General features: G+C 31.7%; 1 protein-coding gene across 1 annotated transcript in view; it reads right to left on the bottom strand.

The window, feature by feature from the left end:
• The window catches only part of LOC143223661 (metal cation symporter ZIP14-like), a 51,238-nt gene extending 37,951 nt beyond the window's left edge, over positions 1 to 13,287 (bottom strand). Inside the window, exons 1-2 of the mRNA XM_076451903.1 lie at positions 12,054 to 13,287; positions 1,260 to 1,437 (exon numbers count right to left, since the gene is read on the bottom strand). Of these exons, the coding sequence (XP_076308018.1) occupies positions 1,260 to 1,437; positions 12,054 to 12,671 (796 nt within the window). The 5' untranslated portion in view covers positions 12,672 to 13,287. The remainder of the gene's footprint in view (positions 1 to 1,259; positions 1,438 to 12,053) is intronic.
• Between the last annotated feature and the right edge of the window lie 10,752 nt (positions 13,288 to 24,039).

The following is a 24,039-nucleotide window of genomic DNA, read 5'->3' as shown; positions in this document are numbered from 1 at the left end:
TTGTGTCACACTTTGGTAGAATCAGAAAGAAAGATCCTCATATATCAGAAGGTTGTGACACACTTTGGTAGAATCAGAAAGAAAGATCCTCATATATCAGAAGGTTGTGACACACTTTGGTAGAATCAGAAAGAAAGATCCTCATATATCAGAAGGTTGTGTCACACTTTGGTAGAATCAGAAAGAAAGATCCTCATATATCAGAAGGTTGTGTCACACTTTGGTAGAATCAGAAAGAAAGATCCTCATATATCAGAAGGTTGTGTCACACTTTGGTAGAATCAGAAAGAAAGATCCTCATATATCAGAAGGTTGTGACACACTTTGGTAGAATCAGAAAGAAAGATCCTCATATATCAGAAGGTTGTGTCACACTTTGGTAGAATCAGAAAGAAAGATCCTCATATATCAGAAGGTTGTGTCACACTTTGGTAGAATCAGAAAGAAAGATCCTCATATATCAGAAGGTTGTGTCACACTTTGGTAGAATCAGAAAGAAAGATCCTCATATATCAGAAGGTTGTGTCACACTTTGGTAGAATCAGAAAGAAAGATCCTCATATATCAGAAGGTTGTGACACACTTCTGTTAGAATCAGAAAGAAAGATCCTCATATATCAGAAGGTTGTGTCACACTTTGGTAGAATCAGAAAGAAAGATCCTCATATATCAGAAGGTTGTGACACACTTCTGTTAGAATCAGAAAGAAAGATCCTCATATATCAGAAGGTTGTGTCACACTTTGGTAGAATCAGAAAGAAAGATCCTCATATATCAGAAGGTTGTGTCACACTTTGGTAGAATCAGAAAGAAAGATCCTCATATATCAGAAGGTTGTGTCACACTTCTGTTAGTGCAGAAATGTCAAATGACAATTTGGATGCAGTGAAGCCAAGGTAATCCTGGGTAAGTGGGAATGCAAGACTTATGGCATGCAAAAATGTTTATACATATAGAAGGCAGCACTGAATGAGAATAGCTACATGAATCATTTCTTTAGGAAACAAAAAGTCTTCACATATTGAACACCAGAGCTGTTGAAACATGATATTTAGTAGAAATGTGTGTGTGGCATAACATCACAATAACTTTGATCATAACTTAAATCATATCCCTAATTTTCACTTTTCATAGTAAAACAAAACTTGTTTTAGTTACTGATATAAAAGTTCTTCTATACTAAATTCTGCTCTTACCCTGAAAAATCATATCTTAATACCAATTCTTTTAAAAGAAACAGCTCACAAAAACAAAATTACCTGCTCCAGTTGATGGCTTGCTTATCTTCTGAATGGTCTGAACAGATTTTACAAGGCCATCATGACACTTCTCTTCATGAAGATTAGCAAGGATTAAAGGACAAATACGAGCAACAACATCTCCAAGGTCAGTTGAGGTGTTTGGTACCAAATGTAACATACTGAGGGCTGATAAACACTGCATCAGAAATATGCATTTTAAATAAAACACATGTATAAACTTATAAATATACATGCATGTAGTCCAACACAACTATTTTAATTATGCACCCTTTTCCTACCTACTTTTTGCTGTATAAACAGCAATACTCAATTCAATGTATGTGTGTGTGTGTGTGTTTTCTTATAGCAAAGCCACATTGAGCTATCTGCTGAGTACCCTGAGGTGAATCGAACCCCTGGTTTTAGCTTTGTAAATCCGTAGACTCACCAGCGGTGGACTAGTGTATTTATATTTTTACATTTTAAAGACAAATGACATATGTAAATATGTATTACATAGTGTGATTACTTTTTCTGTCACTTCTGGTATTCTCTTATCTTCAACTGTTTTAATTAACAAGAATCTATTGCTCTATCAAGTTAAATTTGTTTTTTTTTAAACTTACCATCCATAACCCTTTAACATATTTATTACTGTTGGCACCTACTGGAGTTTAATCTCCATTTTCACAAGCTACTAACTAAAAATACTTTCAAAATGATGTCAGTTCCAAACAGAGTTATATTACAAAAACATTTACAAAATGCTATGAATTCCAAAACAATGTGAAATTGCCTTAAAGAAACTTTCTAGTGTTGTAGCATTACTCTGAGGCAAAAGCCAAATCTGTATCTGAACAAAGTTCTTTTAATAATTAATATCCTTTCATTAATGAATGTAGATTCATATAAATGACATAAAAAGTTTGTTTTCTTTCTTAAATTTACTTAACTGCAACATGAACTGCAACTCTGATGGCCTGAGTGAGAATTTCTATGTCCAAAGTCCAAATAACTGTGATGGTAATTACATTTTTCAAAATATAGTTACAGGGTAGGTATCTTGAGATTCTAGTAAACTACTGACTGTTTTCAGAATGAAAAATTAAGTGTAATAAATAGTGTGAAACTGTGAAGTGAATAAAAAACTTAAGTTTATAAACATATGCTGGATGAATTGAGAAAGAATTATGTTTCTTACCACCCCTGTGGATGCCCATTATCACAGTGATATTGATTTTTGTGGATGGAGCATATCAGAAACATTACAATAATACTCATTTTGGTATCTAATGTTTGTATTTAATTAATTCAAGTTTTTAAAAAATATGTTATCATATTGACTAATGCCAAAACTATAGTATATTTATTCTACATAATTTAACATTTCATTTTTCTTAATAATATACTCCTGACATTTCATAATTTGAAGCATCTTGTATGTTTTCTTGTTTAGCAGTGTTGTGAGAAATTCACAGTGGTCAGATCTTTGTGTGCATTTTAAGTTGTATGTATATAGGTATATAGCATATCATTTTTCTTGAAACTCATTTCACTTGTGTCCTTGCAAATAACCTCTGGCAATAAGAGAATGCTGTTATTGGATGCTAATGTTCAAAGTCTTACTGATAAGGTTAGTTTACACTATAACAAGCCCTGTCTCTGATACTGTGAGACTGGATATTTGATGAAACATGCACTTTAAAAAAATTTTTTTTTTATTAGTATGCATATAACCATAGCTGAAGGTTTCTACATTTGAAATATACACACAGAGTAGAGAAAAAATTACACGTTTGTTTCATATTTAATATCATTATTCTGAAATAAACAATAATTAAATTACTTTCAATTAATGTTGTAATATTTTTAGTACTAATTTTATAATATCAATCATACCAACCATATAGTATGAATTTCAAAAAAAGAAAAAAAAAAAAGAGAGACCCGAAACCCAAGCACTTTTAAACAGAACACTATTTTTCTTTAGGAAAATAAATAAGGTTAGTCTAATATTTGAAAGCACTCAAGTTTTGAGCTTTTAATTCATTCCGTCTTTTGTGCATGATTCTGTGTGCCAACATTTTATTACAACCATATATTATCATAACTTTCATCTTTCTCCCATATATTTACACATGTGCATACTACACGTTAATATAAAACCAAAGTAAATTCCAGGAATAGGCTATTTAAGTTTATTGCATTTATCATTGTTTACTTTAGAGAAATTAAGAAGAATAGCAGACATCTGGCTATGTGATTGTACTCTTTGAAGTTTAAATGTCATTTAAGATGGATGAGCCTGTGATATATAATCAGTAAATTTACAGCCTAAGCACCTGTACTGGTTTGATATTGTTTCAAAATATGTAATCTTTAAGCAACAAAGTTATCCCTAATTTAATCTACTGAAGACAAGAGCAGCATGTGTAAATACGGTCACCATCACTTTTCACCAAATGGTGTATACAGTTACAAGAATTATATAGGAGTGAGAAAAAACATTTCATTGTAAGTTTATTTTATAGTTAAGTAAATTCATTTTATAATTTTATTAAGGCAAATAAAGATGGCTTTCCACTCATCTCATAGAACAAGTGGACTAAATATTTAGTCTACCCTTTAGAACAGCACACTGCAGGCACCGTGTATGGAGAATACAAGATATCGAATGATATATAAAATTTACAATTCAAAAGGACATCAACAACAGGGTAAAATAAACTGTTTTGATTTATTTGTAAATGTAATAGAATGCAAACTTAACAAATTCTAGGGAATGAGCAACTGCTATCAACTTCTTACACAACTGAATAACTCTACAAAAATTAAATATCAAAGAACTGTTACGTGAAAATAGTTTATTTCTATGTTTTATGTGCAAAAAACACAATAGCCTATCTTCCAATAAATGTAATGAATGTAATATTATTATAATAAGTCTTTAAGCTCACCACTGAGCTAATGGGAGAAAAGACAGTTTCCAAAAGATCACAAGATAGAAAACAGGTATGTTAAATCACACACGTCATTCTACACCACAGACAGTCAGCTAGCAGCCCACAGATCACAGGTTCCCTGAGAAAGTATTCAATCCTGCCCGTTTTTGTTTTTAACCACATTTCATTTTTGGCCAAACTTACAAAATGAAAACAAAAAACAAAACTGTGACCAACCAAACTAGTCCTATGCTGGCTTTAAGGACTTTTTTCAAATGACCATATAATTAACTGAGGTTAACTTGTGTTAACACAGACAGTAAGAATCAAAATTTTAAATAAAAGGTATTTTGAACATACTTCATCTGGTCATATAGCTTCAGCCCCCCAATAGCTACAGTCTAAGTAAGAAACTGGCATACAAACATAAAGATGGCCATCTCTGTTCTAGGTAGAAATGTGTGTATAAAATATGGTTCAAACAAGCTTTCTAAAGAATTAATAGAACACAAGCTTGATGGGATTGTTAACATTTGTTAAAGTACAGTATTTTATCATTACAATCAAAAATATTATACTAGGGAATAGCAAAAAATTAATTTTCCCAGCATTGTTCTCCAAGATAAGGTGCAACAACAAAATAAGGAAGAATCAAGTCTCAAACCTGAAGGTCAAAAGGTTGAAAACCCTAATAAAAGAATGTGTTCTCTAACAAAAATTAAATTGCTAGTAATTTAACATCATGGGAGTCAAACAGAAGATCTGCAGAACTTTCAAAAAGGAGTCATCTATTGAGAAACACAAAAGAAAGCCATACAAAAATATAGCATTACAGTAATGTTGAAAGTTTAGGGAAACAAGTACAATCAGGTGCATCACCCATGATAAAAACAGTAGAAGTGTCTCTATGCACTATAGATACAATATCAATAAAATAATGAATAGATTAGCTCAGAACCACAGTTAAAATATCAGAAAAAGTTTATTATAAATTTAGATAAAGTAGTATTTCTTGATAACAAAGTACAAAAATACAAACTGATAGTGCCAAGACAAATTATCATTGAAATATGCTTACAGATCTTATAAAAATTATAGACCAACTTTGACATTGTTTACTATATGGTACATATTTAAAAATATTTAAATAACTGTTAAATTTTTTTTCAACAAACATATGAACTAAGTAACAATACTATGTTTATTACAGAAATTAAACTGCCTATTTCAATAATTTGCTGTAAATATAAGAGAACAAACAGCACATGTACATGATAGTATACTCTTTTTAAAAAATATTAATATAAAGTTATTTGCAATATTTCATATAATATACTAAATGGCTAAATTAAAAAAAGTACACATATACAGTAACTTAAACTAGCTTTCTTGTAACAAAAGTTATAACCTGATCTTTCATGACTTTAAAATTGGAATGCTCAAACTTAGAAAAGCCAAAAACATTAAAACTTTTAAAGGTGTAAAATTCACCTAAAACCAAACACTAGGTTCTCAATGTTTTACACCTTCTGTACAGCTTATGCAACCTTTTTAAAATATCAGAAAGATGGAAGTGTTGATCCTTCTAATATGACAGATTTGCTATTTACTAATGAAAGCTAGAATGCAATGATGTTACAATCACTTCAGGGGTTGTTACTTAAAATATTATGAACTCCTTGATGAAGCAGGGATTGACATTAATGTTACTGGAGCAATGACAAAAATCGATATAACCAATCAAATGTAGGCAGAAAAACAACAAAATGTACACCTAATGAAGCTTTTACAAACAATTTAACCATATTTCATTTGGTACTTCCTACTTATCCTTAAATCATCCCTACATAAAAGTGGAAAACAAACAGAATTACATCATAAGTATGAGATGAACTATAGGACACTTAAGTCATTGGACTGACCACAAGACAAATAATGGAATAGAGATTACAAACTGAAAAACACAAATATTCTATATTTTCAATAAAATGTTTTGCTGACATTTTCACCAAAAATTTTCACTTGTCCAACTAGACAAGTACAAAGATGACTTCACTCACTTGGCTGCACATTTTACTTGTCCTGAATAATCTGACAAACATTAATGTCAATCCATGTGAAATAATACATTCAAAAATACTGTGTAACCTATTCTTTCATAGATTGTTTAGGCAGAGTATTCATGATGAAACTTTGTAGAATGGATGGCAACTGCCTGTTGTGGAAACACAAGTGTAGTTTTAACAATTTACTGATTACTACTTTCAGTACTAACATTACAATAATATGATTTTTTTTTCTTAATCAGTGACTGATCCAAACCAATCTGCTACTACTATTAGGTTATTTTCTTCCAATCCAATAACACAAACAAATCAAAAGCTTTATTCTGTGGTTCTCTAGATTAATTTTGTAAACTTCAATAACCTCTTGCACTTTTATCAAGATAAAATAAGTTACACAACCTTAATAATAATAATAATACACCCTACATCTTAACATTTTCAATTCTGGAATCATTCCTGTGGCCCTCTTTTGATCCCTTTCAAAAAATTCAATATCTTTTTTTCATATAAGGAAACCAAAAACTCTATATGGTACTCCAACAAAGACCTAACTAGCAACTTCTATTAAAGGTAATTATTACTTTTGACTTATAATCATTACATACATAAATACCCTCTCAAAATCTATTGGCTCTAATACTACCAAGAGCACTGTTTTAATAGCTTGACTGACTTGTATCTAAAGACACTGAGTTGATATATAACTGCAATTAGTCTTCACAACAAAAAACTAATAATCATACAGATGTCAAATAACAGAAAGAAAACAAAGAGAGAATTTTGTGACTGGCTATTAAATTAGTCATTTTTCAGCTTTCAAAAATAAATAATTTGAACCTGCTGAGTTTTAACAATTAATATCACACTTTTGGACAGCTGCACTGTCTCATTAATACTAACAACTAGTTTGAATGCTAGTCTCAGCTCCACTAGTCTCAATATGGCTAGTGTTAATGTTGATTCCTGAGTAGAATGTAATAAAGATAATTTTTTCACATAAAAATTATTCCGTACTAAATACATCAATACACAATACAAAGTTACAAACAATCAAACTATAGTTAAAGCTGCTATTAAGTGAACTGTTCATTACATCAACTGTGACAGTTGTTGTTGTAGCTTATAATTATGTTACTGTGCATATTGAAATAAATAGCTGAGTTACTTGGAAACATTGATAAGGACATTTTTAAAGATCATTCTTTACATAATCAAGGTAAACATTCTTTAGAGAAAGAAAAGTGTAGCTGTAAGTAAAAAAGCCAGGTTGGCTCACACAGTGCAAGAGAGAAAAATTAAAGAAAAGCATAACAAATTCAAGAAATTTAAATTGATTGGTATAATGGGATATTTAGAAAATTAAAGATGAAGAAAGTTAGTGAAACAGGAATTTAGAACATCAGAAAGAATGTATGAGAAAAGGTTTGCTTATCAACAGTTAAAAATGTATTAGAAAAGGTTTGCTTATCAACAGTTAAAAATGTATGAGAAAAGGTATGCTTATCAACAGTTAAAAATGTATGAGAAAAGGTTTGCTTATCAACAGTTAAAAATGTATGAGAAACGGTTTGTTTATCAACAGTTAAAAATGTATGAGAAACGGTTTGCTTATCAACAGTTAAAAATGTACGAGAAAAGGTTTCCTTATCAACAGTTAAAAATGTACGAGAAACGGTTTGCTTATCAACAGTTAAAAATGTACGAGAAAAGGTTTCCTTATCAACAGTTAAAAATGTACAAGAAAAGGTTTCCTTATCAACAGTTAAAAATGTACGAGAAAAGGTTTGCTTATCAACAGTTAAAAATGTACGAGAAAAGGTTTGCTTATAAACAGTTAAAATGTACGAGAAAAGGTTTGTTTATCAACAGTTAAAAATGTATGAGAAAAGGTTTGCTTATCAACAGTTAAAAATGTACGAGAAAAGGTTTGTTTATCAACAGTTAAAAATGTACGAGAAAAGGTTTGCTTATCAACAGTTAAAAATGTACGAGAAAAGGTTTGCTTATCAACAGTTAAAAATGTACGAGAAAAGGTTTCCTTATCAACAGTTAAAAATGTACGAGAAAATGTTTCCTTATCAACAGTTAAAAATGTACGAGAAAAGGTTTGCTTATCAACAGTTAAAAATGTACGAGAAAAGGTTTACTTATCAACAGTTAAAATGTATGAGAAAAGGTTTGTTTATCAACAGTTAAAAATGTATGAGAAAAGGTTTACTAATCAACAGTTACAAATGTATGAGAAAAGGTTTACTTATCAACAGTTAAAAATGTATGAGAAAAGGTTTACTTATCAACAGTTAAAAATGTATGAGAAAAGGTTTGTTTATCAACAGTTAAAAATGTATGAGAAAAGGTTTACTAATCAACAGTTAAAAATGTATGAGAAAAGGTTTGTTTATCAACAGTTAAAAATGTATGAGAAAAGGTTTGCTTATCAACAGTTAAAAATGTATGAGAAAAGGTTTGTTTATCAACAGTTAAAAATGTATGAGAAAAGGTTTACTTATCAACAGTTAAAAATGTATGAGAAAAGGTTTGCTTATCAACAGTTAAAAATGTATGAGAAAAGGTTTGTTTATCAACAGTTAAAAATGTATGAGAAAAGGTTAACTTATCGACAGTTAAAAATGTATGAGAAAAGGTTTGTTTATCAACAGTTAAAAATGTATGAGAAAAGGTTTGCTTATCAACAGTTAAAAATGTATGAGAAAAGGTTTGCTTATCAACAGTTAAAAATGTATGAGAAAAGGTTTGTTTATCAACAGTTAAAAATGTATGAGAAAAGGTTTGTTTATCAACAGTTAAAAATGTATAAGAAAAGGTTTACTTATCAACAGTTAAAAATGTATGAGAAAAGGTTTGTTTATCAACAGTTAAAAATGTTTGAGAAAAGGTTTACTAATCAACAGTTAAAAATGTATGAGAAAAGGTTTGTTTATCAACAGTTAAAAATGTATGAGAAAAGGTTTGTTTATCAACAGTTAAAAATGTATGAGAAAAGGTTTGTTTATCAACAGTTAAAAATGTACGAGAAAAGGTTTACTTATCAACAGTTAAAAATGTATGAGAAAAGGTTTACTTATCAACAGTTAAAAATGTATGAGAAAAGGTTTGTTTATCAACAGTTAAAAATGTATGAGAAAAGGTTTACTTATCAACAGTTAAAAATGTATGAGAAAAGGTTTACTTATCAACAGTTAAAAATGTATGAGAAAAGGTTTGTTTATCAACAGTTAAAAATGTATGAGAAAAGGTTTACTTATCAACAGTTAAAAATGTATGAGAAAAAGTTTGCTTATCAACAGTTTAAATGTATGAGAAAAGGTTTACTTATCAACAGTTAAAAATGTATGAGAAAAGGTTTGTTTATCAACACTTAAAAATATATGAGAAAAGTTTTGTTTATCAACAGTTAAAAATGTATGAGAAAAGGTTTACTAATCAACAGTTAAAAATGTATGAGAAAAGGTTTACTTATCAACAGTTAAAAATGTATGAGAAAAGGTTTGTTTATCAACAGTTAAAAATGTATGAGAAAAGGTTTACTAATCAACAGTTAAAAATGTATGAGAAAAGGTTTGCTTATCAACAGTTAAAATGTATGAGAAAAGGTTTGCTTATCAACAGTTTAAAATGTATGAGAAAAGGTTTACTAATCAACAGTTAAAAATGTATGAGAAAAGGTTTCCTTATCAACAGTTAAAAATGTACGAGAAAAGGTTTACTAATCAACAGTTAAAAATGTATAAGAAAAGGTTTACTAATCAACAGTTAAAAATGTATAAGAAAAGGTTTACTAATCAACAGTTAAAAATGTATGAGAAAAGGTTTACTTATCAACAGTTAAAAATGTATGAGAAAAGGTTTACTAATCAACAGTTAAAAATGTATGAGAAAAGGTTTACTAATCAACAGTTAAAAATGTATGAGAAAAGGTTTATTAATCAACAGTTAAAAATGTATGAGAAAAGATTTGCTTATCAACAGTTAAAAACTTCTTTAAATAAATTAAGGGTAGACAAAAATGTTAGTACAAGGGTAGGACCCTTGAGGAGTGATAAAAGATGTCTGATGGTTATAAGGTGGCTGGGTTATTAAATTTTTATTTTTCTTTAGTCTTTACTAACAAATGTTGAAGCAGTATTCTACATCTTGAACAATTGGCAAGTAGAAACAAAATTGAACAAGATGACTGCATTCATTCAGAGCTGGTTAAGAAAAAATTTGAAAGTTTAAAAAATAAGGCTCCTGGGAACAAATAATATTAACCCAATGGTTTTGAAGGATGTTAGAGACTGGATATATGAACCACTTACTATTATTTATTGTTAGTACTCGAATAGTGGGCAGGTACCAGAAGACTGGAAGCAAGCTAATGTTTACTCCTCAATTTAAGGAAGGTGATAAAAATTATCTCAGTAAATATTTTAGAAAGTTTGTTAAAAGATTTTTTACAAAGTAATTTAACAAATTTAGAATTTTATTGGATAAAGAACATGGTTTCACTAAGGGAAAATCTTGCCTTACACATATTTTGATATTCTTTGAAAAGGTTACTGATTATGTAGATGAGGGTAGGAGTGTAGTTTTGATAAATCTAAATTTTCAGAAAGCCTTTGACAAGGTGCCACATAAAAGGTTTGTAAAAAAATATATATATCTCTATAGTTATGGAAAGCTGGAAGTTATGGAATTCTAGATGGAAGAAAGCTGAGGGTTGTTACAAATGGGGTGCAATCAAACTGGATAAACGTCAGAAGTGGGATACCCCAGGAGTCATAGGACCTTCATTCTTTGATTTACATCAATGATACAGATGAAGGAAGAGTTAAAAAATTACTTAAATTTGCAAATGGTATTAAGATCTTGGTTGTTGATAGCTATAAAGAGGATACTTTGATTTACAATAGCATTTAGACCATTTATAGAGTTGGGAAAATAAATGACAAATTGGTTTTTATTATAATACATGCAAGATGATGCATATGGGTTATCAAAATTTTCATTATAAGTACAATTTGGATGGGATAAACCTTAACAATGTTATAAAGAATAAAGATCTTGGTGTAATAAATGATCAGTCTCTAAAGCCACCTAAGTAGCATGTTGTTGCTGGTGATAGGACAAATAGGATTTTAGATCATGCCTACACAAATCATGAATACAAGTTTAAAGATTTTATAATTTCATTGCACAGCTTACTGATAAGGCCACATTTGAAATATTGTATTCAGTCATGAGTTCCTTACCTTAGGAAAAACATCAAATTGTTGAAAATGGTTCAGAAAAAGGTTACTGGGATGAAGAGGTTGTCACATGAGGAGAGACTGAAATTGTTTTCTCTTGCAAAAATAATAGTTATGGAGGGGGATCTGAATGAGGTGTTTAATATTGTAAAAGGAACAGATAGTGTTAACACATCTTTGTTTTCATACTTAACAGTGAGGACAGTAGAACTGGGAACACAAATGTAAATTTTGGCAGACTAAGAATCATTTTTAGCTAAAAAAGTTTCATTTTTTTAACAGGGTGGTTGGCCTTTGGGTTGTCTTTAGATGTTGTGGAGGCAGTAAAGTTTAGTGATTTTAAGAAAAAGATTGACAAGTATATAAATGATAAGGACTGGATTTTTTTTAAATTTATTTATTAATAATTTTAATATATAAGATGCAATACTTGAGATGGACCTATTATGTTATGTTATTCAAATGACTTGTTGAAATATATAAACCACTGGTTTGTTTTTTATAGCTTTATACATACGTTAACATTAAAAATTTAGAGCTATATTCTGTACTTACATTCATGTTATTATCCTGTTGACAGACGTTTTCTTCATTATGCAACATGAAATCTGGGAGTTCTGAGCAATTCACACTTTTCATGTCAATTTTATTATTTTCCAAATTTTTCACCAGTGCTTGAAATTGTTTCTGAAGTTCAATTTGACCAGACATGGGTAAGTCTTGAAATATGTCACTACTCACTGTCTCTTCAATGATGTGGTTGTTCTTTGAGAACAGGAAACTTGCAAGCCTTGACACATCTTCTAATGAAGAAATCTTAACATCTACTGCAGATGTTACATTTAAAACATTCATGATCAACATAATCTGTAACACAGCTTTCTTGAAACCAAACTGACAACAACAGGGTAGGAGGAAACTTGGCTGCCACAGTAATGTCCATATAGTAGTTAAAACACAATTCCAAATAAAATAAAAGACATTTTTAATTCCTAGCCAATACATAAGCAGTCTTACAACCTTATAATTAACAGATCTAAATGTTTTGGTCTTAAAACATTTTACAGAATTGAACTGTTTTGGAAAGCTCAATTCTTGTAAGTCTGAACTATCTTTAGTTTCTACAGAATTAAAACTAATACTAGCAGCATTAAGCACACACAGAGCAATCATGATTATAAATATTAAACTTGAAACAAAACTCAATATGTAAACTTAGAATTAATTTATCTTTAAAGTTGTTTTACAATAGCTCTTAATTTTACTAAGTCTCCTACTTCAAAATTAACTATAGAATATTTTACCTAAACTGTTAAAGTTTAACTACACACTTTTAATTAATTCATACAAATTACATGTAAAAACTAGAGCTATCCTACTTATTTAGGAAATTATGATGCTAATATTATCATTAGTAAAAATAATGCTATAATACAGTTCTATACTAAATACTGCACTATAGAAAATCTTGTTTTTGATATGTTGCAACAAATATAAACTGATAAATAACACTTAAAAAAAGTACCGACGACACAATTGTCTCAACATTAACAATACTATCATTACAATGTTACTGACATCTTAACACAGTATAATTTTAAAAGTAACTGTAATAATACAGTCTAATTTATCTTCATGAAATAGTGATAATGCAAGTACATATGATACGCTCTCACATAAGCAAATGTTGTTAGATGAAAAGCATCAGCTACAGTAGAGTAAAACAGAAAAACCGCGACATCTGCAGCAGTAAATTTTAACGTCACCAACAGCTGCCTTCATTGATAATAAAAACAGACTTTTCCTACCTTAGTCTTAGTGTCATCTTTCCACGACAGTAAAGGTAAATAATAAGGAAAACACTGATTATCAAAACACTTGTTTATATTATACAAAATCATGAAGATCAAATTAATATTTTTAATTAGCTTTTCTCCACTTTAATTAGCTTTTCAGTTGTGTTTTATTATTATTTTTAAAGGCATTAGCTTTGGTGCTCGTATGTGTTTTCTCATAGCAAAGCAGCATCGGACTATCTATTATGTCCACCGAGGGGAATCGAACTCCTGATTTTAGCGTTGTAAATCCGAAGATCAGCGGAGGACCATTAATTTTGGAAGAAACTTAATACAAGCAGTATATGTAACGTAAGTATTATAAATAGTTGTTAAATATCTTGTGAAATGCGTTCGTTTAATTTATGCCTTTTATTTTATAACTTTCTATTCACACTACCCCTTCCGAAATAAGCGTAAGTTTCCAAAACAATTCGCTTATTCCAGCTACAATCTTTACTACCAAAATCAAACAGATACAAGCAAATACACCAAAACAATATACGGGTAAGTGTGTACAATAAGTGTTAAACTGATGAGAGAGAGAGAGAAAGATGAAGAGAAACCTTCATCAGCTCTGTATCACCAATCCAATGTAAACATGCCTCCCCCTTTACCTGTAAGGTTTGGTGTTGTTTGTTTTGAATTGCACACAAAGCAACTCGAGGGCTATCTGCGCTAGTCGTCCTTAATTTAGCAGTGTAAAACCAGAGGGAAGGCAGCTAGTCATCACCACCCACTGCCTACTCTTGGGCTACTCTTTTACCAACGAATAGTAGGATTAACCGTCATATTATAACGTCCCCACGGCTGAACGGGTGATCATGTTTGGGGTGATGAGGATTTGAACCTGCGACACTCGGATTACGAGTCTAGTGTCTTAACCACCTGACCATACCGGGCCTTACCTGAAAGGTAAAAGAAAGTAAGATACAATATGAAAACAAACCCTAAAATAGATAGGTGGGAAAGATCTTGCACAGCTCAGTAAAATGAAAAAAAAGTTAGTCAGATTGCTCATGAAACATTTATTATGCACGTGGCCTTCGTCCACTGCAATTCAAACACAAAGGGGTGGCAATCCTTTACCAACCGCAAAGACAGCCTCTTATTATGGTACATCATAAACCATCTTTCTGCAAAAAAATGTGGTTATTACCCATTAGTGAATTAGGTATCGAGCAGTTCATCAATCAATAAAAGTTAGTTGTTGTTTTTTTATGACCTAAAACAAAAACGGAAATTATTATATGTTTACGTAAAGAATTCATAATATTAATTACACATTACGGTTCTCTTTGATAATTTCAACAGACTGTTCAGACGATTTAACCATATCACATGCTTCCGACTGAAAAGAGTCAGGTAAGGGGTGCGGTATCTAACCCATGCAACCATGATGTATCACACTAGATTTGTATGGAATATAAATGTATAATATTTTATGGTACTTAAATGTTCAGTAAATTCTAAAGAATAATAACGTTCTAGGAAATCTTTGTGGCAGTTACTATAGGAGAGGTTGAAAGTCCAATGGGAACAAAGGCAGTGGTTATTCCACAACCAACAAGTGAGATCCTCATATCAGAAGTTAACAGTAGCAATTATTTATCTATTGACTGTGTTTTAGTGAAACCAGATATTAAAGTACGTCATAAGAGATTGGTGGTTATAAGAATATTACTGGATAATACAAATAAAGATGTTGCAAGTGTCTTTATTAAGGAAATATTTTAATGAGTTTGTGAAAACACAAAAAACACACCTATGCTGTAAGTGATGATAAAATTGGGTTCCATCATGATGGCATAGTATGGCTGAATAGTTCTTATTACAAGATGGTACAAACTCCTGTGTTAAATAAGTGTTTAGAGGAGAAGTAATTTAAGCTAAAGATCATCCACTGGGATAATTTTTTAAACTATGTCAACATAAACGCAAACGTAATTTACTGAAGAGCCTAGCGTTCCTTGTCTAGACTGCTTCCAGAAAATCATCAAGATTGGAACCACCAGAGGATTTAACAGATCACCTATGTAATAAATCTCCCCTAGAGACAATGACCACGTGGGAAAAGATGCCATCCCATCCATACACTGTAGGCCTTGAAAGAAGACTTGGTGAATGGATCATTCAGGGTACTTATTTTTGTAGAAGGTTTTTTCATGGGAGTTCACAATCGAGGGAAAGGGCAGTTTTGTAAACTATGTTTTTAATGCTGTGTTTTGGATGTTAAATGGAAAAAGTGTTACGTGTCTTAATGATGGCATCCAGATGAGAAGGTTTAAAATGTCTAAAAACCTCTACGGATGTGATATAAGGTATTCTAACATATTCAAAGCTTGATTAGAACATAATATTCCATGAGATGTTGTTAGGTTAGATAGGGAGTCAGTTGAAATAAAATGAGAGAGAGTAATATCAAGATAGAGTGAAGCCGTCAGTGTGCACAGCCATCACTATTACTTTGTACGAGTAAGTTGATTTGCTTTACGTTAACTAACATAGCTTGTAACTCATCCCTATTTCATGTTACGATACTGTATAAATGTGCAAGTTTGTAGCAATATTAAAGAAGAACGTAAGTAACACATTGATGAAGCATTTTCACCAATGAGAGTACTACAATACTTATATGAACTGTAAACAAGGTTAATTTTATTTTTGAAATTAGTAATTTGTAGTCTAACTTCATAATATTGTAGTTTCAATACAAATTGTTTACTTAATATCAGATCATATCAAATAGGCCAGACATGCAAAACACAAAAACTCGGGATGCTGCTAACTCGTCTCACTAGACATCTCTATAAGACCAGTAAAGAAATTGTTACTAATCTTATTGGTGTAAACGTTATTGAATTATAGACCACATTTTGCCAGCATCAAGTATTACGCATCAAAACGATTTTGATTTAGAAGAATAAGTTTTCAATGAAGATTGGTATGAATGTATGTATAGGCATATCATCTGTCTGCATTAAGTCATAAAGAAAGTTTATAAAAATTTCATTTATTTAGTTCCTATATAGCTTTAGCATAATAACTTAGCCCAGAAAACCATTGAGATTGCCTTGTTCTAATTTCCTTGCTTTCTTGTTATTTATATTGCCTATTATGCCTGAAAGAATAACAGAACAACACATAGCATTTTAACATCATTTGCTGGCCAAATTCTCAATGTCAGTATATTACAACTGACCAGTCCAATAGAAGAACAAAGGTCACGAGGCGACGCTGTCGACTTGACAAAACAACCAAGTTTACCTTAGTTCAATTACACAATAAGATTATCAAATAAAAAACACTATTTGGAGATCATCTTATTTTACTTCTAAAGAGATCAATTCCGAGAGAGTGAAACTGTGGGACTACGTGCACCCTAGTAGAAGTATTAACTACGATCTGGTCTGCACAAGTACGTACATGGTTCTTTCTTTTTGTTTCATTATAGTTTATTCCATCATATTTGTTCAGTCACATATACTAAGAAACCCCAACGAACTAATTACATGTAATAATCTAATTCTTCCTAGTCAAATCTCCTGTTATTAATAAATCTTCTTTCGTCTGAAAACGCCACATTTTTCAACCAGACCCAAATTCCTCAAAACCGAAATAAATTAATGTTTCTATAAGAAGAGTGTTAAGCCTCTTCAAAACCTAATTCTACAGGATTTTAGACATTATCATTTAGTTTTTGGAAGAAAGGTATATTTAAATAACACGGCACAGTGACTTGTTTCTATTATTTTGACATGACGAAATTTAAAAAAAAAAATACGAGTTCAAATGACATTAGAAAACCTACCTTGATTTTGGTACTACTTTTACTTGTCAATATCTCAAGAACTCGATATCAGTAACGATCCTACAAAGAACAAGCTTAACTCATGTAGTTCAGAGTTTAAGAAAGAATAAAATAAACTTTTTCTCCAACCGTTTACCGTGTTTCTCCGAAAATAAGACAGGGCTTATATTAATTTTCACTCCAAAATATGACACTAGGGTTTATTTTCGGGGGACGTCTTATTTTGATATATTAAAAAATGAAGTTACAAAGTAAAACTATTAAACTAACCATTTAAAATAAACTATTATTAAACTATTAAACTAACTGATTAATACTTAAACAAACTAATTAACTAACTATTAAACTAATTAATAAATTATTTTTTTTTATTTCTTTCCTCTTCCTGCCACTCTTAACTAGGGCTTATTTTAAGGGTAGGGCTTATATTAAAACTATCCCCAAAAATCACACTAGGTCTTATTTTATGGGTAGGTTTTATTATCGGAGAAACACGGTACATTATACTGGTACATCACTGACATTTTTAATTATGGAAATTTCAGAATACTGAAACTAACTAAGACGGAAGTTGAGTTGGTCTTTCCAACATATCGATTTAATATAATATCTCTGAATTACTGAATTTGATTTGAAAGACCCCAGGCTGTCGTCGATTTTGTTTCATCAAAATCCCGAAACTTGAATTTGATGTGTAAATTAAATTTATTTTTGTGTTTGTGTGTGTACGTGTGAAATTGTTGAATTTTTTATTGCAAATGTTTGAGTTTTAATGAAATTTTCAAAGTTAAAAGTTTAAATAACTTAATCTGTTTGGCACATTATTATAGATAATTATGTTGTATCATACAATAGCACAAGTTATTCAAGGCCGAAGCCTCAGCAACTTCACAACACTTACAAAGACAGTGAGGTTTAACAGGGCCAAGTTATAAACATCTTTAAAATTGTCAGTATCATAACAACACACACATACGTGGCCTGGCATGGCCAAGCGCGTAAGGCATGCGACTCGTAATTCGCGGATTCGCGCCCGCGTCGCGCCAAACATGCTCACCCTCCCATCCGTGGGGGCGTTATAATGTGACGGTCAATCCCACTATTCATTGGTAAAAGAGTAGCCCAAGAGTTGGCGGTGGGTGGTGATGACTAGCTGCCTTCCCTCTAGTCTTACACTACTAAATTAAGGACGGCTCGATGCAGTGGGCTAACAACCTACTCACTTAAATACCTGTTGAAGAATCCGTAAGCGATTGCGGCCCTATGTTCCTAGATGGAATCTAATGGTGATAACTAACTAACTAACACACATATGTAGATATAAATATAGTTATTTTCACTGCTTAGTAGTTATAGTTAATAAATCACAAATTATAATTTTAGGCTCTTTGACCCTCTCGCCCTAGGCTATGGTCCTGTTAGTTTTTATCGCTGCATTACATTGTTAGCCTTAGCTAAGACAAGCATAGTGACGTATCTCTGTGTGTTTTACCAAAAGGTCAAAATGTTCCTCTGCTCAGAGTAGTAAAACCCATAAAAATGGCGTTACCTATGCCCTTCACTTCTTCTTTATGGGTATTTGAGTATGTTAAAAATTTTATACCCAGGAGGGTCAGGTGCAAAAAGACCTCTTCCTCCATCCACTTCAATTCTCAGCTACTACTTTGTTGAAGATGTAGTGCTTGACGGCCAGAGTAATCCACAGGTACTGAGGCCCTTTTCAGGGCAATGTCCGTATATTGTCTACAATCTTCTTTTAAAAAATCTATTTATATAAAGATATTTATAAACTATGTGTATAATACGAAGTCTAAACGTCTAGTGTTTGGTGGTTTGATTAATTTTTATTTCTTACATATATATTCATAGGAGAGAGGTACTTAGGCTTATGTTCATCATGCACGTGGTATCTATCGAGGTCACACAGTAAATCATTTTTATGCCAATTTTTAGTAAAATAATTTAGTGCATTAGGTAAGAGTCTATCGAATACTGTTTCTAAGTTTGCATACTTGTGTATGGTTGTTGATGAAGTACTGTGCCGTACTTTATATGCTGTTGTGATGATTGAATTTTGTATTTTCTGTAGTTTGTGTAGTTGTTTTTGTGATATGTTTATCCAGGCTGGACATGCTAATTCTATAATGGGACTAATGTATGTTTTGTAGATTTTTATTATATTATCAGGAGAAGTGCCTTATTTTTACCTGATAGGCTTCTTGCATAATTTGCTCTTTTCCAGATTCTTGTCAGTATATTGTTAGTATGCTGTAATCACGTTAACTTGGTATCGTGGGTTAATCCTAAAAATTTAGCCGAGGTAGCAGTCTGTAAAAGTGATCCGTTCATGTATAACTTCGGTGGATCTTTTTTTAGTTTATTTAATCTGGTGAATAGTATTACTTGATTTTTCGGAATGTTTATTTTTATTCTATATTTCTAACAGTATTCTTCTAAGTTGTTCAGGACTGGTTGAAGCTTTGTTGCTGCTATTGAAGGAGTAGGGGCACTTTTCCTGACCGCTACATCGTCAGCAAATTGTGATGCAAAACCTAAGTTTAGATCCGACAGTGACATATTACTCACATACATGATAAATAAGATAGGGCTAACTACCCCTCCTTGTGGGACACTCAGGTTAAAAAGACTCTGAGTAGGCCCCATTAACATCGACTTTACATGTTATATTATCCAAAAAGTTAGATAGCCAGCGAATAGTTCCCTGGGGTAAATCCATTCCTGCTAAGCGTTATCGTAATCCATGATGCCAGACAGTGTTGAATGTTTCTCAATGTCGAGAAAGCAAGCGACAGTGCATTCATTCTTGTTAAAACTATCCGTAATAGTTTCCGTTAATGTGATTAAGTGGTCTGTAGTTTATCTAAATTTCCTAAAGCCGTTTTGAATTTCGGGTAATTTTGAGTTTGCTTCTAAATATATTAATACCCTGTTACTAATTATTCTTTTTAATATTTTTCCTATGCAACTTGTTAGACTAATCGGGCGGTAGTTGTTTGGTTTATTTGCTGGCTTTTCTTCTTTCTGGAACATTAAAATTATGGCTTACTTATGAGAAACAGGGATATATCCAGCTGTAACTGATAAGTTAAATAAAGCTATTAGGTGATCATATGATTTCTGAGTACCATTTTTTTAGGAGGATGGTTTGTATTTCATCTTCTCCAGATGGTTTGTTTTCTGTATTTTTGATGGCTATTGATACCTCCGTTACTGTTATTTCTTTTATCAGTTGACAAGTGCTTTAGTCTATTGTTTTATCTGGTTTTATTGATATGTTTATCGTATTTGTTGAGAATTTTGGTATGTACATGGTTCTGTTCTGTTCAGTGAAGTTATTGACTTTATTATGGAAGTATCTGTTCATATCTGATTCATGGTGTGTTTTGAACGTGTTTTCCAGGTGGTCTTTAAATATATCAGTTTTTTTAGGTTAGTGTAAACTGTTTTGCCATGTGATTCTAGAAGTGGGTACTCTCTGTTTGTTTTTCCTGTGTTGGTATATCTTTTCAAGTGTGTCCAGAATTGTTTTGGATCTGTTTTATTATTTAATTGTGTGCACAAGGTGTCCCAACTGTCTTTGTTTTTGTCGATTTTGTATGTACTATCTACGTAGTTTTCTTCTTGCTTTTATTACGTGTTTTATTTCTTGATGTGGAGCGTTTTTGTTTTGGTATGGTACTGTTGGCTGCATGTAGTAGGCACTCGGAGAATATATGACTATATGCATCTATATCTGTTGCGTCTGCTGCATATTTAAGTATTTCCGTCAGTAAAGTTTGATTTATGATTAATTGAAATTGTGGCTAATTAGATTTTTCATAATTTAATTTATCTTTTACTTTAATTATGTTTAAAGCGGGGGGGATGAGATTGAAGATACACCAGACTGGAAGGTGGTCACTGTCTATATCGTGACCAATGGAAAATTTTACGAATTTGCGACACATGTTACACTGCACAACAATTTTTTTGAAAAGGTTTGCTTCCTGAAAAGTTGTGACAGGTACCTGGTGGGTATGCACAAATATAGTTTTGGTTTTGCTTCATCCCGTAGGAACTCTGAGAAATAGACAGTTAACTGTTTACTGGCAATAACGTATTTAATTGCGTTTATGTTCTTAATACGCCATTAAGTTCAACATAATGAAAAATGTTTTTCTCCTGATTTTCGTTTGTATTCAATGTCCAGTGCATCACGTTGCGTGTCCAATAGTAGTTAGCAAGCATTGACGGATTCCAGTTGCCCTGATATCGTTTTACCATTGTAACAAAGTCCTGGTGAAACTGAAGATTTCAATGAAACGATACGTGATGGGCAAATTTGAATGTGATTTTCGTGATCAGCAGCCAAAAATATATAAGGAACACCCAACAGTGTTCAAGAAGCAAAAACTTTGTTGTGCAGTGTTATACGAACACAAGTATAAGTCCAGTATTTCACTGGTGCCATGTGAGCACGAGATATGCGTCGACGTTGCATTATTTAGCAGAATCATATTGGTTTCGGTCAGAAATTTATACAATATTTTACCATTAGAGTTTGTATATCTACAGTTGAAAGTGATATGTTTACCATTTAGATCTCCTATAATTACGATATTGGGGTTATGATTATATATCCTGTTTAATAGATTGGAATCTAATACTTTGTTAGACGAGAAGTAAATGCCCGTCACTGTAACTTCAGTGTTATTTAAACTTCTTACACCTATTGTTACAGATTCGTTTGAGGAAGATATTCTTACTTCATGAGCTATAAGTTCAGTTGTATAGAATAATAAAATTCCTCTATTTGTGTCTGTCTTATCCTTTCTATCTTGCCTGATCATAGAATACCCTTTTATTTTAAATCTATGGTGATTATATAGTCCTGTTTCACTAATTACAAAAACATCTGGCTTTATGGTGTTGGTTATATCTTCAACCTCATGTTTCTTAGAAGTAATAGCACTCTGGATATTGAAGTGTAATACTGTGAATTTATCTATGATTGATAGAGTTTATGATGTATGTTACGATCTGTGGTAAATATTTTTGGATGTTTTTAATAAATACTTTAATGAATATTTCTATTAGATTGTTTACATTATTAGGTTTCGTGTATTTGGCCAGTATTTCAGAAAAGTAGATGTAATGACGTCAGTCAATGTATTTTCAATGTTCACTGGTGTAGTTTCGAGTAAATATTCACTAGCCTATACCCTGCTTTGTATCGGTTTATTTTTCGAATTTCGCGCAAAGCTACACGAGGGCTATTTGCGCTAGCCGTCCCTATTTTAGCAATGTAAGACTAGAGGGAAGACAGCTAATCATCACCACCCATTGTCAACTCTTGAGCTACTTTATAACAAACGAATAGTGAGATTGACTGTTACATTATACAGCTGAAAGGGAGAGCATGTTTGGTGTGATGGGGACTCGAACCTGTGACCCTCGAATTATGAGTCGAGTGCCTTTGTATTGGTCAAGAGATTTTTGGATTGAAGAAGTCGCACAGTTAACACATAACGAAACTCAAATAACTGTATAAGATTATACATTGATATCTGTAACGAATTTATTAAGTATTCGCTTTAGGTATCTTCAAAAAATTGTACTGCTTGGGCTTTCTCGTCACTTACCTATTTAAAGTAACACATTATTGTTGGCTATAATTTTGATGTAAACGTTTTTGTTTGGCCAGGGTTACGTTAGATGTCATGCGATGAGAATGTGGTTAACTTCTGGAATGTTTTGTAACAGTTGTAATTTGCTTGTTTGTTTAGAATTAAGCACAAAGCTACACAATGGGCTATCTGTGCTCTGCTCACCACGAGTATCAAAACCCAGTTTTTAGCGGTATGAGTCCGCAGACATACCACTGTGGAGCAAAATTGTCATAAAAATCACGTTAATTTCAAATATGTCTTCCATATCCCTCTTGATTTGTATGTCTGATTCAAAATCAGAGGCGTGTAACAATACCATTTGAGACGATAATTTTTCTATCAAAAATCACTGCTCAAGAAGCCTTTTGTATAATGCCAAGCTCGTCAGTTGGGCTGGACAGTTAGGAATAACGATTGCTTGAAACGCTATTTAGATATTTATTATAATGCTTTAAACGCCGAAAGCTGGCGAAGCATCAGAAACCAGTTAATAGGCCTAAATTTCTGTAATTAATGTGATTTTTATGACATTTTTTGTCCATTGATTTCTAATGTTTTGCAGCTTTCGGCATTCAAACCGGTTTTCTTTAAAGTTTTAGAGCAGTTTGAAATACAGGTTAGCCTAGAGCATATGATTATTTTTGAGTCTGTTAGTAAATTATAATAAGTTGTCGAAATAAGTTTTTGTTTTGAAAAAAATATATAGGCACAAGATAATTAGCAAGTAGATTACACTGTATAGCATCTGTAAGCATGGGCCTATCAGTGAAAATAATCTAATTTGTAGTTCTTGTAATCGATTATTTTCCTTTTTATCTAGCAATCCAAAAGAAACCACCAAACAACAGTTGCCATTCCGAAATTCTTTGAAAATACGTTTTAAAATTCATTTGATTTACTCAGTGATCCTCGAAACAGTAAATTATTTTTGTTTTTAATCGCAAAGTTACACTTTTGGCTATTTGTGCTATACCCACCCTAATTTTCTGAGTTATAAATCCTTAGATTTATCCTTGAGCCACTAACGAGCAGGGAGAAGGCGTTTAAATAAACTACTGTTTGTACGGTAGAGAAAAGAACCCATAAAACGGTAAACCTCCTTGGTATCTGCGTGATATTTAAAAAGTAAAAAATATTTGAAAACATAATCTATGTACATAAACGAAATCTGAGTTGCCTCAGAGTCATCTAACATTATACTAATTTTACTCAAAGCTGTTGTTTGT

This window comes from Tachypleus tridentatus, chromosome 8 (genome assembly GCF_004210375.1).
Source record: "Tachypleus tridentatus isolate NWPU-2018 chromosome 8, ASM421037v1, whole genome shotgun sequence".
Lineage (NCBI taxonomy): Eukaryota > Metazoa > Arthropoda > Merostomata > Xiphosura > Limulidae > Tachypleus > Tachypleus tridentatus.
The sequence above is the reverse complement of the archived record's forward strand: the minus strand, read 5'-3'. Positions and strand labels throughout refer to the sequence as shown.